This window comes from Strongylocentrotus purpuratus, unplaced genomic scaffold, assembly GCF_000002235.5.
Source record: "Strongylocentrotus purpuratus isolate Spur 01 unplaced genomic scaffold, Spur_5.0 spur5_scaffold_7, whole genome shotgun sequence".
NCBI lineage: Eukaryota > Metazoa > Echinodermata > Echinoidea > Camarodonta > Strongylocentrotidae > Strongylocentrotus > Strongylocentrotus purpuratus.
The window spans coordinates 10116884-10133353 of NW_022145613.1; the positions used below are offsets into that span (position 1 = coordinate 10116884).

Here is a 16470-nt window from a genome sequence, read left to right on the forward strand (position 1 = left end):
TCTCTCTCTCTCTCTCTCTCTCTTCTCTCTTTTTTTTTTCTCTCTCTCTCCATATCTCTCTCTCTCTCTCTCTCCCTCCCTCCCTTACTGTCTTCCTCTCTTTCTCTCGCTCCTGGATCGTTCACTAATAATATGTTCTTTATTTAAATTTAGCGCTCTCACACGATTGGTTTGATACTCATAGCGCTTTATACATGGTATAAAGGTAGGGGAATCATTTAAATGAATACGCCTTTAACTGCTTTTAAAAATTCTTTTTCACATCTGCTCTAACATTCCCTTTTCATAATTAATTAATTGAGAAATCTGGCATCCCTATTTGGCCTGAAACAATATGCATATCGTCAGTCGCTCCCCCCCCCCCCCCTCCCCCCCTCCAAAAAAAAAAAATTGTGCAACATCGGTGCAATTGCTTATATTCTGGCGCATTTCTTCATTAAATGCCAAACTGACAAATCAATAACATAGAGAATGGCGGAATCTTCACAAAAATTGATACAAAATAATGAATGTTCAAGCTTGAACAAAAATTTTATTGAAAGAGCAATCCAGACCTCATAATCAGCTACTTTCGACGAAACTTTAAGCAAAACAAATATAATTATTACGTGTTCATTTTATTTTTTTGCTTTCACTCAAAGTACCTTGCCAGCAAGACTTAATTGCCCTTAAGAAACATTTAAACAATCCAAATGGGTATTTCCTCTCAAACAATGGTATCGTAATTATAAATCTTATTCAGTTCCGAAAGTGGATTATGTTGAAATCATTGTGGAACAAAAACAATAATGATTACAGAAATCAAAATACAAAAATCTATAATTTATATGAAACAACTAATCTGTGGAAGTTATTATATACAAACAATTATTTAAATAGGCGTAAGGTATGCATTGACGATTGTGATTGATATAAGAGAGAGAGAGAGAGAGAGAGAGAGAGAGAGAGAAAGAGAGAAAGAGAGAGAGAGAGAGAGAGAGAGAGAAGGAGATTTTAAAATAAAAATGGTCTCCTCCCCCATTCTCTTTATGCTGCTTTGAATTCAAATGTTTATCTTAAATTGTGATAATTATAGCTCCTTTAAAGACAACAGTCGTTAAATAAAATGGAAGATGAAATGCGTCGTCATCTAGACCCCAACCATAATGAAATCATAATTATAGTAACAGTATCAATTAAACAAATATACGATCAATATGTTGTATGCATATGTCAAATGTTGTAACTTGTATAGGTTAACATCCCTTTGTACTTTTGTTAAGAGCTTAGAAACATTGTATTTAGCGCTATATCAAATGTATTATTATCCTTATTATTATAAAGAACTTATTGTCAAAATGATGCCCAATCATTTGAGATTCTATATTTTGTTTTTCTTTATGTCATTATATGTTTTAATAGTACAGCCACAAGTAGGTCTAATGAACGAGCATACACCACTAAGTCAAAAGGACTTCTGTGTTTGGCACATTAATAAGAAAGATTTATTATCATTCCATTTTTCATATGCTGGTTATAAGAAAAGAGCCATTCGAATACAAAATGAAAGATTCTAATTAATAAATCAAATTTTCAGCATAAAGGATAAAACAACTTGCTGTTCGATCTCATTATTTTATGTAGCATCATGAAGTATTGAATAAACAGGCCAATATAGAGCAATCCGTTGAAAGAGCCAATAAATCAATAAATAAAACTATGAATGTCATTAAGTCAATACTCAAGCCACCATAAATAAACACAAATGAAAACTGTGAAACTAAAATCGTTGCAAAACAGAAAAATCAGTCCGATTCTGCAAATTTTTGCGTGATTGCCAAAACATTTCGAATAGAACGCCAATGAAAAAAAAATACATATCCGCAAATTTATTGTGACGTTTCTTCGAACAGCCAAGTTAAAAAAATAAAATTAATGCTACTCTATCATACACATTAGGACTCTTTTTCAATTTTTAGCGGAAGGGCTCTCTGAAACCAAATTCACTAACTTAACAATACAAATCATAAAAAAAGAAAAAGCGTGGAAATATTAATCCAAATTCAATCATTGTACACAAAACAATCGATTCGATATTGCAAATTTCTAGATAAAAATGCAATTGACATAAACATTTCGAAGAGTGAACACCGATCGAGGAATAAAGTCTGTTAGGTTATCATTATCAGGACCACAAGGCCACCTTTAAAAAAGTCACTTTGTTTGCCACATCTTAAATGCTCTGCAATAAACAAGTTCGGAGATATTATTTTCTGCGCATGGGCAGATAAGGGCCATTAGTGTAAAATTCCACGTTTAAAAGCTGTGTGGATATTTAGGGGTCACTTGTACATGTGCTATCTCCATATAGGGTCGATAAAGACGGTATTTAAACTTACTTATTACTGAGAAGTCTTTCTAAAATCAGGCTGTTTGGTCATTGGTAATGCCCTAACGACACAAAAATAAATACAGTCAAACCTACTTTAGTGACCACCTGTTTACAAAGACCACCTGCCTACAAAGACCACATTTTTTGTTCCCCTTGAAAATGGATTCTCATTGAATCATGAACTAAAGGAACCTGTCTACAAAGACCACCTGTCTACAAAGGCCACGTTTTGTGTTTTCCTTGGGCGGTCGCTATAGACAGGTTTGACTGTATGATCCTTTTAAATGTATTTTCGTCCACATTATAGTAGGGCCTAGATATCAATCAATGTTATTGTCATAAACAGATGGCCAGCGGCTTCATTTTGTATTTGAGCGCGCATGTTTCTTCTTTGTAGTCGGATTTCGATCCCCGACCATCGATACGTACACTTGTGATTTCTCCCTGTCCGCTTTGGTTATCCTACTGAAGTCTAGCGCCCTCAAGTTGGGAAGTTTGGAGAGAACACGCTGCCTGTACCCAGGGTCAGACTCCACCGGGTTTCCATGAAGGGTGATGCTGATTAAATGTGGAAGTTGCGCAAGTTTATCTATCTCCTTGGCATCTTCGATGGCGTTTCCATGGAGATAGAGAATTTTGATGTTGGGGAAGTTGAGAATGACTTCATCTATTTTGATAAGATAGTTGAAGGAGAGATCCAGCCAGTAGAGTTCTTGCGGACTGGCCAGGACGTCCGTCAAAAATTGCGCGAAACCTTTCCACTCCTGCAAAAGGTTGTTGTTCATTTTCAGCGTCGTGGTCGAGTACTTCCCGTCTTCGGTCTTGACGGGAAGTTTCTTTTGACCCTGTTGCCGTGGTTCGTCGTCCTTGCCGTGTAGGTACGAGTCGAAGTTTCCAATGTTCATGAAGGAGAAGTCGAGGGGTGGAGCAGTGTAGGGGAACTCGGCATCGAAGGTGTTGATGAGGGGTTTGGCGTTCCGTGCCACGCGGGACCGCGGAAAGTCCGGGCGCGGGATCTGCTGGTAGAAGGCATCCATCTTCCAGCTGCAATGCTGGGCAATTAGGCTCGATTGTCGATTCTTCCGGTCGCTTTGAATTTAACCCCTAAACCATGGTGATGGACTGGAGATTGTTTGTTGAAGATATAATTTACAAACCTGTAGAAAGAATGGAAGAGAAAAGTGAGAGGATGTTTAAGAATGATTAAAAGGATTATTTTAAGCAAAACAATTATAATAATAGGTATTAAAAGCATATGGGATAAACAGGTTCATGCTTTCAGTCGTTTAACAACATAATAATAACACAAAGGTTGTTTAAAGATCACACCATTTCAAAATGTGAAACTCAGTAAAATTGCGATTTAATTAACTGTCTGAAAAGCAATTTAGATGAGAAAAAGACTGCATGTAGTCTTGCTGAAAGTCACAAACAATGTACATATAAATGTGTTCATCGGCCTATACACAAACATGTGGCATGAAAGTTTGGTTCAAACATTGCAGCCATTTCTTGTTATGTCTCGAATATGGCATTTAATTGAAAAGCCATCCTTTTTAAGAGAGATTTTCAATGATATTCTTACGCACCTACAAATTATGAACAAAAAAGCTCACAAATTATTTTACACCATTCCCAGAACTCGACCTTTTCTTTATACCATTCCACACACCGCACTAAAATATATAGAATTAAGATGACTATATGAATGGTGTTTCGATGTGCTGAAGAACGAGACATTATATCTCACTATGTATGGACAACAACGATTGATGGTGAGACCGGGTTGTGGAGGACCTAATAAAATAATGTATATAGGCCGAACAACCATAGAAAGCCATCATGTTACCTGGGTAACGGAATGAATTTTATAAGTTCGTATAACATCTGCAGTCCACCACCGCCCCCCCCCCCCGCCCCCAAAAGAAGAGGAAAACGGGCGTCTCTCTCTTTCTCTCCCCTCTCTCTCTCTCTCTCTCTCCCCTCTATTATATATAGTTATTATCATCATCATCATCATTATCATTACTATTATTATTATTATTATTATTATTATTATTATTATCATTATTATGATTATCATTATTATTTGTTAGTAGTATCGTTATTATCATCGTCATCATCATCATTATTATCATTATAACTCCCTCTTCCGCCGCCTCTGTAATTTTTGTCATATTGCTCTATCCAAGTACACCTGGAAAAAATCGCAACATGGCAAATGCAATTAATGTTCGGGACATTGCCTTTGCTACCCTTTGTCGCATCAAACTAGCAATTACCTACTGGAGCCAATTATCTTTTCAAATTTAGCGAAGTCAAGGGGGAACAGGTGATATTCGTGATTCACGCACTCTCTGGCGCAGTTGGCCATTATTGATATCATATCGATCATTATCGACGTTGCTTTTAATGACAATATCCAGCACACCTGTCATTTCCGATATTCCCAAAGGATACGATCAATATCGATCGACGTGTAGACAATGTCGAATCAAAGATTGTATCATTGCATTTTTAACGAAAGATATACCTGTTTTCGCACAACTGAAGGTAGTCAGCAGCTATTTATATTCCTGTTTTATGCACGTAGCCATTATGTTCAAACAGAGTATTACCGTTGATAAGCTCATGATCATCGACATTTTCGGATAACAAGTAGTATCAAGTCAATATTTTTTTCGGGGGGGGGGGGGGTGTCACTTTTGGCCATTAAATAATTAATTAGGGCTACTGCAGCTGCACTTGTTGAAAACAGGAGCCACCGACAACATGATTAATGGTGGATGATTGTTGAATAAAGGTCTTTTGATTACTCGGCCAAGGGGATTTCAAGTTTTAAAAATAATGTAAGCAAGTGCCCTTCTCTGTCCAGTCGCCCCACAAAGATTGTTCAAGGCGTATCATCGTTGCTACTCCCGTTGCAAAATATAAACTAGGGTATGGCATTTGTGGTTATACCAAATAACCTCGTACATGTCGAAAGGGTTTGTTTTGTTTGTTTTTGTTTTTAAACATAAACCGTTTTGAATAGACAGATAAATAACATCACTGACGAGCTAGGCGAGGAAATTGTAAGAATTTTATGCGCGATTTGTTTAAAATGTGAAACTTTAAATTTGTTCATGTAAATATTTTTCTTCTGTATATGTGTAACTTCATCTGCAAATATATTTTATATGAACATTTATTTGAAATCTTGTAGGTAAATGTTAAAGTTCACGAGCACATTTGTTTAGGCCTATGTGAAGATTATTTATCAATATTGCATAAATTTTATAAATTAAGTGAAATTTTCTTTATGAGAGAAGAGAATAAAAATCTATGAAGAAGAAGAAGACAAAAAATTGTCACACCAGACCAGTTTTAAACCAAAAATCATCCCGCCAGTAGGGCGATATATTCGTCTAATCGTCTATATATACTCGTCTCTACAGAGAAACACGTATTAAACCGTAGTTAAGATTACACATAACATTTAAATGAACTAAATTCGACGCAATGACATCAATATTATCAATCAAACTGCTAATTATCTCACATATCAGTCTTAATTGACGTGTACTTTGGACTACAGTAAAAACAAATATATACAAATGAACTGATTTAATTAAGTGACCAGATTAGAGATAGCAGATGACAAAAATACAGAACTATAGAGCCAGAAATCTCAATTTCCTCTCTCAATTTTGGCCAAAGTAATTTTTCGAGTGTCAATAATGTGTTTTGTTTTGTACTCGTTAGTTTTCTATTTAAACAAATAAAATAACCATCCGATGATGACATCATTTGTAATTGGCTATCATTACAATGTCAATAAGAAAAAATGTATATTTTGGTTCCCAGATACAGGGAATATGATAGATTAAAGAGAGAAATACGTTAAAAACAACAGCATGAGAGGACAACACAATAGGCCAACGTTATAAAGTAATGTACCTTGGCTCACCAGGTGATACGACTCCACAGAATTTAACCGTAATGCTTTACAATTGTCTACATTATCAGAAATAAAACTGTCCTTTTCAGAGCAAATACACACCAAGAAAATATCACAAAGAAATATTCAGATCCTCGATTGTTTAACCTGGACGAACACTCTGCATCACGTAATGGTCGCGCTAATCTTGCCAGTCTACTGTTAGATCCCGACTAAAGGACCTGACGGTGTGAGAAAATTATGGATAATTCATCCATCTAGTTCATGTCCAATCATAACCTTTGACCAACAGATATCATTAACTTTATTACGAGTCCACAAAAATGTAGGCGGTGGTCATGGCAACAGAAGTAAACAAATAACTTTATATATTGGACTTGGGAATGACTGGAATTATCCGAAAATAAACGCAGAACCTAACTTTCTTACTCGTATTTGACTATGTCTTTAACTGAACCTAGAAGTTATTACCCGGACATATTTTTTTCAGCAGGTTACACAGTCTGTATGTAACAAGGTAAATAACTTTAACTAGATTTGAACACAAAGGATATCAAATTGACTGGATGAAACCGATCCATTGTAATTCGATATGAGACAAAATTATACAGCTTCTTTTACTGTCATACAACTATTCTTAAGGTTCCATTTTCACTAGCTTTTATATTTTGACGACTCAATCTCCATCTTGCTTTTATTCGTAATGCCATAACTGTTATTGCAGGGATTTTTCAAAGGTCAGGCTACAGCCCAGATAGTGGTACTGCGTTGATAACAACGGGTAAGAAAAGGCACTTCTATGTCTTCCAGAATCCATTGAAGTTTCTGTGCTATGTTTGCTTTAGATTTACGGGAGATGGGGTGACACACGTTTTTGCATAGAAAAAGGATAATGAAGTATAGTTGAGAGGATCCCCTTATTTTAAGATGACGTCAGGAACCTCTAAAATCCCGGTAACCTTGGTAACGACGATTCGAGTCTACATTCTATAGTCGCATCAACATGACCGACTTCAGATCTACTATAGACCGAACAAGAAACTACACACCATACCCCCGAATGGCCTAACTAAAATTGTTGATTTTGATTTTTGGGGATAGGTTTGGCGGTGTGATTGGGATATTACTCTCCTAACTCTGGCCTTACTCTCCAGATGCCCATTACTCATCTCAAGGGATATGGAGACCGGGCATTTTCCTCTATTGCTCCTCGCCTGTGGAATTCCCTCCCATCATCTATTCGCGAAATTGACAACCTGGACCACTTCAAAGCTTCACTAAAAACTCACATCTTCCTTCAGACATTTAAATGCTAAATTTATTGGAGGAGCTCGCGCCTTTGAATGTTTTTTGAAACAGATATATGGCGCCATACAAATGCTGTTCATCATCATCATCATCATCATCATCATATTATCAATTGCCCTTACGTATGATCTTTTAAGAACGAATAAAATATGTAAAATATTATACGCACGGGAAAGGATAGATTTGCTTTTGAAAGATTAAACTTTCTATTTCCATCTCATTAAGATTACTTGACGGAACACCATTCCCTAATTCGGACAGCCGCGTATTAATTTTGTGCATTATTCACCAATGAAGATATCTATTCCAATCCAGGAATTTATAAAGTGTCAATATTAAGTTGCCTAATCAAAGGCGCGGATGAGAATGAAAAACTACCAACAATGTCTGTTCATGATTCTAACTGGGAAAGACAAAAAGCAGTGACTAATTGTAAGCAATCTGAAATAGATTTATGTTTTTAGTTGAGTTCTGAAAGTGGGTAACTGGTGACAAGAGCGAAGGATAATATTTACATTTTCTTCAGGTGCAGGCTGTTGCAGTATAAATGTCAATAATTTAGTTGTAAAACCGTTTCCTTCTTCGCCAATAACATCAGATGTGTAAGATTGTAGTGTTTGGAGCAGTATTTCAGTATCGCACCTCCTGAAACCTTTCTGCGACCCGAGCGACTTTCAACAATATCAGTAAAAATGAAAATTGGCTCATAAATCGAATGGCTCATACATCTGTCATAATAATATAATCTCCTTAAAATGATTTATTGAAAAGTTCCATTATTATCGTATGAAAAGAAAATTTTGGTTCCTTTTGCTTTTTGTCTGATTGTCTTTCGTAACCGCACAATGGGAATGCCAAAAATAACCATAAACATTTGTTCGGAGAGAAAATTCAGCCGGCATTTTTTTGTATTGGTTATTTTAATATTCCAAACATTCGAATGGATGTTTCGTTACATTCCATTTTTATTTCACTGTAGTATACGTTTAATAGGGTCTATCAAATTTTAAGCTAACCATATCACATCCAAACAATTTATGAAAGTTATCGACGAACACATATTTACACAAGGTTTATGACCGTGACATAATGTATACAGTCAAGAAAATTAATATTCTTGATTGTATACCATGTAGAAATAAAATAAAATACATTATTTATTATACCGAATCAATTTTTCGAGATAGAAAACTCAAACGTGGACAATGTCATGTTTTTGACAAATTTGTAGTAGAATTTAAAAAACCTAAAGAACATACATAAATATAAATGGTTCAATCGAAATGCATAATGGAAATAAAAGAAATTAAATTACCTTAACAAAATGCTTGCTCAATCAAAGCCAGGGTGTCAGCATTGTTGAAGGAAACTCGTCGGAATAAAGCGCCAGTACTTTCATCTGCTTAACCATTGTCAGCTGTAATCCAGATGATAGCTGATCTATTCGCGAGGATGTTCCAAAGGATAGTAAAAGGAGGAAATAAAATATATTTCCTTGAAGATTTGAGCTTTCTCAACCTGGCAGGACGATGTGTTTCTGAGTGTGAGGGATCCAAGCTCGATGATGTTTGCGTTACTCTGAATGCGTCGCTCAAATCTTGAAACAATTCATTAGTACTAATGATAGTAGTTGCCTTCTAAGTATCCACACAATTAATGGTACTCGGTGAGCTGTTTTGGTCATCCATACATCCAGATCAAAACCTCGCGGTGTCGTCAAGTTGTGCCGAGTGCATCATAGGCTGACGACGCAGACCCGTTCGTTTCATACAAACCCCAATCGAACAAACTTAAATCCAGAAGCACTGATTGACTTCTTAATTAAGCTAACGTCGTCATGTATTATGTCTGATTTGACGCAATGGATGCAACAACAATGATGGGAAAGTTGAATGTTCATCCCGATGTTCGTATCGACCGGATGAAGTTCGATCGTTCTCGGGATCGATATTGTTATTGTTTGCAGCTAGACGATGCGTTTGTTTCGTTATGACCCTTTTCAAGAATGTACATAGGTTGGCATTGGTTAATGAGGCATGTTTATTAGACCATTTCATGGCAAACAAACAAATCAAGCTTACGTAATTTAAAACTTTTCTTTTTATGACCCAAACATTTGGTTTCGAGCCTTACAAAAGAGACACACATTAAACGTTGATCGATAGCTATATTGGTCGACCAAATGCTCTTATGACACCCGATGCTTAGACTACTCGGTGTGAGCTTGGCAAACAGGTAGTAGATGTTGAAGAATACACTTCATTAAGAGAAGATAAATCCCGGTGTTTACCTGGGGCCAAACTGCCATTGATGTATCTCATCTTTTAAGTCATTAGCAACGGACACCTATGTCAATAGCGGTGTCAACGTACGTTTTTATATAATCATTTGTCCGTGCAAACGGTACGAAATCTCTAGCACACAATATTGTCGCTCGGGTATTGTCACTCGGGTATATGCAAATTGATGAACCATTGAAAGTGCTTTCGGAGTGCCATTTTCCTCAAATAAAGAAAATTTCATGTGTATATGAACAAAATACAGTTTTCATGAGTGCGAGTGTCATTGTGAAAGGACTTCAAGAGGGTTACAAATGAGGGGGGGGGGGGGCAATAATTGAATTAAGCTATGAAAATGTTTTCACCTCTTATGCTGATATCAGATATTCTTTCACATATTAACTTGTAAAATATTCTTATACCATATTCTAACTGCAAAACATGAATACCAGACAAAACCATCAAAAACAAACAGACCGTCCGATTAGATCAACAAAATGCCCAGACAAAATGTAGGACAAAAATATTCTGATGGTCATATCTCAGCCAATATTCAATTGGTTTTCGACATTAGGACATTTTTTTTGATGCTCTTTCGGAAAATGAAGAAAAAATTGAGAAATTCTAGAAATAGATGTTTATGATGTCACAGCTTCGGTACTCTATATAATGCACTAAATAACTTTTTTTAATTCCTCCTCTTAATGGGTCTTTACAAAAGGAACAGAGAGGAAATTAAAAAGGTTTATCATTCCATTCCCGCCGCTTGGACAAAATTACTTCTCAGTTGTTCTAATTTTCCAATCGCTAAATCAAGGTCCTTTCTAAAGCCGTTGATATCGTCCATGTTGCCATCGACATCACCATCGTCCCCGACGTCTTCGACGCCATCATCATCATCACGATCAACCAGCCGACGAAACCGCGGTTCTCGGAGACCTTTCAGTAGTCGTTCAAATGGATCTACCGCCTTTGACTCAGATTTTTCGGCAAAATCTCGCTCTCGATCTTGATTATATTCAGAACTATCGATGTCAGCGTCGTCTGCGAGACTGCTTTGAGTAACATAAACACAATTTTGTTTCCTGCGACTGCTAAAGCTACTTTGTTTCAACACGGGTAGTTTGTTGGCTATATTAGGAAGGCTCTCTGTGCTACCAACGTTCCCATTAAGCGAGATGCTATCCTCATCCTCATTTATAACTTTAGATTCTTGAGTTGATGCTTGTTCAGTCTTGTCGATAGATGCCGATATTAAGTGGTCCATATTCACGGTGATGGAGAGTTTCCCTGACAAAAACAAAATAAAAACAAAACAAAAATAAAACAAGAAGTATAATTGATTTAAGCAAAAAAATGGTTTGAAGAGAAATAGGAAAAAGGACACAACAAAAAAGCAAAGGGAACGTAAAGAGGGGGTATCTACTTCCCTTTCCCACCCCTCCCGTCTCATAATGATGCCGTTAATGATGTTGGCGATGATAATAATAACAACAACGAAACAACAACAACACTCATGATAATATTTAGAATGATATGTTGATGGTAAATATCAATAATGAGAATGCACAATGATTACCATGATTATGATTGGGACCTGTAACAGCTCTTACCCCTGTGCGTCAGGCATTTCAAAAGGTTGATACATGACCCCCCCCCCCCCCCCAAAAAAAAAAAAAAAAAAAAGATAGAAAAAATAACAAATAATATAATGTTCAACCTTTTGGAGAGCAAATTGATGACAGTGGAGGTACACTTTGATGACGTGGTCTCTCCCTAGACTCCACATTTCTTGTGATGACAGCCGGAGCAGTACGAGTCCTACAACGAGGTTCCAATGAAGTCGAGTTCCAGAAGCCTGTAAAATGTATATTATTGTGTAAATTGACATTGACAAAATGTAATGATAGTGTACTCTAAAAGGATTAGTATAATTCATTTTTGCCAAAACCACCTGATAAAGACATAATGCACTTCGAAACTTCGTGAACTAAAAACATGCTGACATTCTTTTTTTTCAATAAATTTGTTAAACACATTTTATTGAGCCTTTTCAACAACAAAGACAACTCTGAAAAGCAGCACTGAAAAACAAAATAAGCAATCAACTTCCAGCGGAGTACATGGACATATAATTAGATACGAAATCTGTGATCTTTTTTCCTCTATGGCTCACTATTTTGACATATCCATTCAATTTTAACTTATTACAGAACAACCAAAAACAAAGCCCAGCCCACAATTTTTTAACGTTACCCTTAAGTAATTTAGGACATAAAAACCTCTTATGCTTAAGTGAAGATATTCGGGAAACGGGTATCTGAACATAATCAAAATGTTGTTATTTGCGATAAAAACGACGGTTGGTATTGAAAGTGAATATTTTAATCGAAGAAATGAAGTTCTAAGAAACTTACCCTTATCATTTGTAATCTTCCTGTTGACAGGGATAGGTCTCGGAGCCATCAACATAGCGCTCCCGTTCACCCGGACATTCCTAGAGAGGTAGGACGCTGTCTTTGGTCTGGTAGGTTGGTCATGGACGTCAGAAGCAGGTCTTCGACGATGACGAAATGTTGCAAAGAAGCTTGCGGATGTTACTTCTCCGGGAATATGTACGTCTGTTGATGTTCTTCCAAACATGGTCGAAGAACACAATCTCCTGTCGGTACCCATGGCATCGAAAATCATTTGTTGATCTCGACGAAACTCCGCATCTAGCCAACTATTAGGTAGGAGATCATTGCGGGTGCCATTTGAAGCCTTTCTTAAGAGCGCTCCATCTAATACTAAATCAAAACTACTAGGAAGATTATCATCCCCACGATCATCTATATTTTCACGACTTTGCAGGTGTTCAAGCGTACGAGAGGTTGCCAATAGCTTAGCACTTGCATCAGGTATCTTCCAATCCCTTGTCAGCTGCTCATCGACGTGGTCATCGACTGGACTTGGCAGGTGTCCAAGTGTCCGAAAGGTTGTCGATGACCTCCCAAACGTGCCAGCAAATGACACTGGTGGTAATCGCTCGAGAGTGTTTGGAAAATTATCTCCAAAATTTTCCAGGTGTGCGAGCGTCTGGGTAGTTGTCGATGACCTGCTGAAGGTGTCACCTCTCTGCAAACGTGGCTCTAAACCAAAGCTCCCGAGATGATGATTGGCAACATGGTCATCTGTCAAATTGACCAGGTGACCAAGTGTCCGGGACGGCATCAATGACCTCCCGAAAGTGTCATCCGGAGACGGTGCAGACCGTGAGCGCCTTAGGGCACATGTATCCATTGATCGTCAGTCTCAAGGGTTGGTCAAGGGTTGGTCAAGGTTCTTTTAATAATAATGGGGAGAGTATAAAGGCCCTAGGGCAGGTCATAATGAGTATTGATCGGCGCTAACAACTTTAAGAATAACAACAAAATGCCATGCCCCGTCTTTTATGCTGATGGTAATAAAATCCAGACTGATCGAAAACAAAAGTTACAAAAACAACAATATTTTGAGATGAAAATCACTCGAAATTTTAAAGCAACTCTAAATGTGTATTAGTTGACCAACTCATTTTTAAAGAAATGTTTTAAATGTGTCTACCATAACACATTGGCATGATTTAAATCAAAGGATCGATTTCATAATCCATTTGTCAGAGAGCAGACAACAAACGAGAAAGTGCGTAAGTTCAGAGCGAAATTGACGTATTTCCTGCAAGACACATCAACCTCCCAAACTTCCGAGAATCATTAACGCTTTTAATCATTTTACCAATCCTGTAAATTGTCTGAAAATGGAAATGCACTGCCTAGTCTCCAGCTCTGACAATTAGTAATCACTATAAATTACTTTGGACAATAGTCTTCAAATATTTCCAAGCACCCTTGTGTGCCATGAAAGCAGTGAGGTAGAAAATTGGACAATAGCTTTGAGTGAAAGGAACTGGATACTCTGTTGGATACAAATACAAAATCAATACGAAATGTAACAGTCTATACAAGAAGAACATGTTTCGTTGACCAAAAGGACATGTCATTAGTCTGCTAATGTCATTTTGTGTTAATAGTGACTCGGTCAAGCAAACAAAGAGGGACTTCAAGTATGCATGTGGATAAGTATAATTAAGAAAATATAAGGGGATTCGATTTTGCACTAAGATGACGTTGTATAATATACAAGTAGATAGGGAAAAGCAGTCAGTGGGGCACGGCAAAACCTAATTTGGCAAACCTTTAGTTAAATATAAACAAAGACAAGTAATGTTCCCCCTAATATGCCCCAATCACGATTTTAGATCCAGGAAAGACACCCGAAAGTTTCGATTAACTTCTTGGGGGGGGGGGGGCTAAAGTATATTTTTAAAAGCTCGACGGTGCATCATGGCCTACTTCAACTTTAAGATTTCTTGAGTTTTAATACGGAGTATGTAATACGGTACACAATCACCTCTTATATTCGTCAGAGTTTTCTTTTTATACGTGGTATGTTCAATTTTACATATCACCTCTGGTTTCCCTGTAGATATATAGCTTGAAAAATAACGATCGGTATTGCGTTGATACAGATAGCACAAGTTTCAAGGTAATGACAGACACTGAATATATACATTCTTATCACAGCGTATTACAAATTCTAAATCAATGTAATTATGTACGAAAATGTATCGAGCTCTATTATATACATGCTCTAGTACTGTTGCAGGGACGTCATTAAATATATATTCGACCATTTCAAATTATATTCACTTAATGCTGCAAAACTCTAGGATAAGTATTTTTGTTAATTTTTTTTTTCTCTTTACCTCTTCAGAGGGACTTTATTGTTCCATTTCAAAATACATATATATTATTTACAAAACAAGTAAAATGAAACATGAATTATATACAAGATCAACATAATATCTTAAAATGATCATTTTAACATTTCTAATACTTTCTTAACTTCCTCAATATCGAAGTATTTTATATTTTCTTTGTATTTCAAATAACATTTTAATGATGAAATAAAATTATTTATTAACCTCTTTGGATTGGTTAGTACTTCTCCAAAGTTCCGCTTTAAGTAGTCTTTGTATATAACTAGTTGAGCATAATTTATCCAAAAATTAAGTAAAATTTTCTGTTATCTATTTTATATCCAATCAATAACATTTTCATATCAATTTCAATTTCTATTTTAAAAATGAAATATATAATTCTTGAGATAATTTTCCAAAAAACTCTTAATTTCTTGCAACGAAATATAAAATGTTCAATAGTTTCTTTTTCACGACAAATTTCACATTCGTTAGACTGTACGATTTTCCATATAAAGAGATTGTCTTTAGATGGCAATATTCTATGAATTAATTTGAAATTATATTGTTTGATCTTATTGTCTCTTATGTTATTAAATTGAACTGAAATACATCTTTCCAAACAAATGTTTCTGGTAGGCCTAAAATATTTTGCCAAAAATGGAAACCAATTTTCTCTTTTTTCCTTTCTAGAATTAAATTATAATAACTTTTCGCCGTAGTAAATTCAACGTTTATAACATCTAAAGTTGTCTCAATGTACATTGTTTCATTGAGACTTGGAGCTTTGTTTAAACGTAAATTTTGTGACCAATATTTTGGAATGCTTTTTTTAATTTTGACATTTTAAATAAAAACAACAGATTCTTTACATCAAAATGGTTATTGAATAGAGAGTTATCTATCCATGTACCTTGATTTATAACATGTTTGATTAGACAAATTCCTTTTTTTTTTATCCACGACGGGAAATACAGAGGTTTATTATCAATTACAATATTACTATTATTCCACAGTATTTCATTGGGAATATCTTTTACTTCAAATTTATTTACATAACGGCATCCCGCCAACTCTTTCAGTCCAAAATGAAAATAATGTCTTCCACATTGCATCATCTGCATTAAAAAACTTTTATATCCAAGATAATCTAAGTGAATTAGCTTTCAAAATCAAATCAACCATACCAAGCCCCCCTTCTCTTTCTGACTTGATACAAACATTCCGTTTTACTTTTTCACGTTTAGAATTCCATATAAATGTATATATAGTCCTATGTAAAGCCTTGCATATATGAATAGGCATTGAGACAGCTGTGCCTAAATAGACGAGCTGAGGAATTATCAAACATTTTATAATTATTATTTTTCCATAACAGGTCAGTCGTCTCATTTTCCACGTCTTAAGAATATTATTAATTTTTTCAACTTTCCCCTCCCAATTCATACTGCTAACATATTTATCATTTTTACCAACGTAAACACCTAAATGTTTAGTTGGTTCTTCTGTAAATTCAATATCATATTTTGTCGTATCTAATTCTTTCATTTTCATTACTTTTGTTGTATTCCAATTAATCTTTGGGCCTGCAAAATATTCAAAATCGTCTAACTCTTTCATAACATTTTCTACTGATTCTATTGAATTAACAAATAATGTGGTATCATCTGCGAATTGTGTTATCTTTACTTCGCTAACCCTCTGAACTTCTATATCTTTGGTTGTAATATTTATCCCTCTTATTGTATTGTTTTCTCGAATTTTATTTGCTAATATTTCTGCCACTAATATA

The 16470-nt window shown here is 35.8% G+C and overlaps 1 protein-coding gene across 1 annotated transcript; it reads right to left on the minus strand.

The window, feature by feature from the left end:
• Nucleotides 1-1454: 1454 nt before the first annotated feature.
• LOC583511 (leucine-rich repeat-containing protein 51) lies at nt 1455-10184 on the minus strand. Its single transcript, XM_003723678.3, has 2 exons — nt 8935-10184; nt 1455-3528 (listed from the first exon to the last, which is right to left on the minus strand). The coding sequence occupies exon 2, from the start codon at nt 3406-3408 to the stop codon at nt 2731-2733; it is 678 nt and encodes a 225-aa protein (XP_003723726.1). The 5' UTR covers nt 3409-3528; nt 8935-10184; the 3' UTR covers nt 1455-2730.
• Nucleotides 10185-16470: the final 6286 nt, after the last annotated feature.

What these genes read in the sequence shown, in the direction of transcription:
- LOC583511 (XM_003723678.3), bottom strand. Translation starts at nt 3,408, where the DNA reads ATGGATGCCTTCTACCAGCAGATCCCGCGCCCGGACTTTCCGCGGTCC.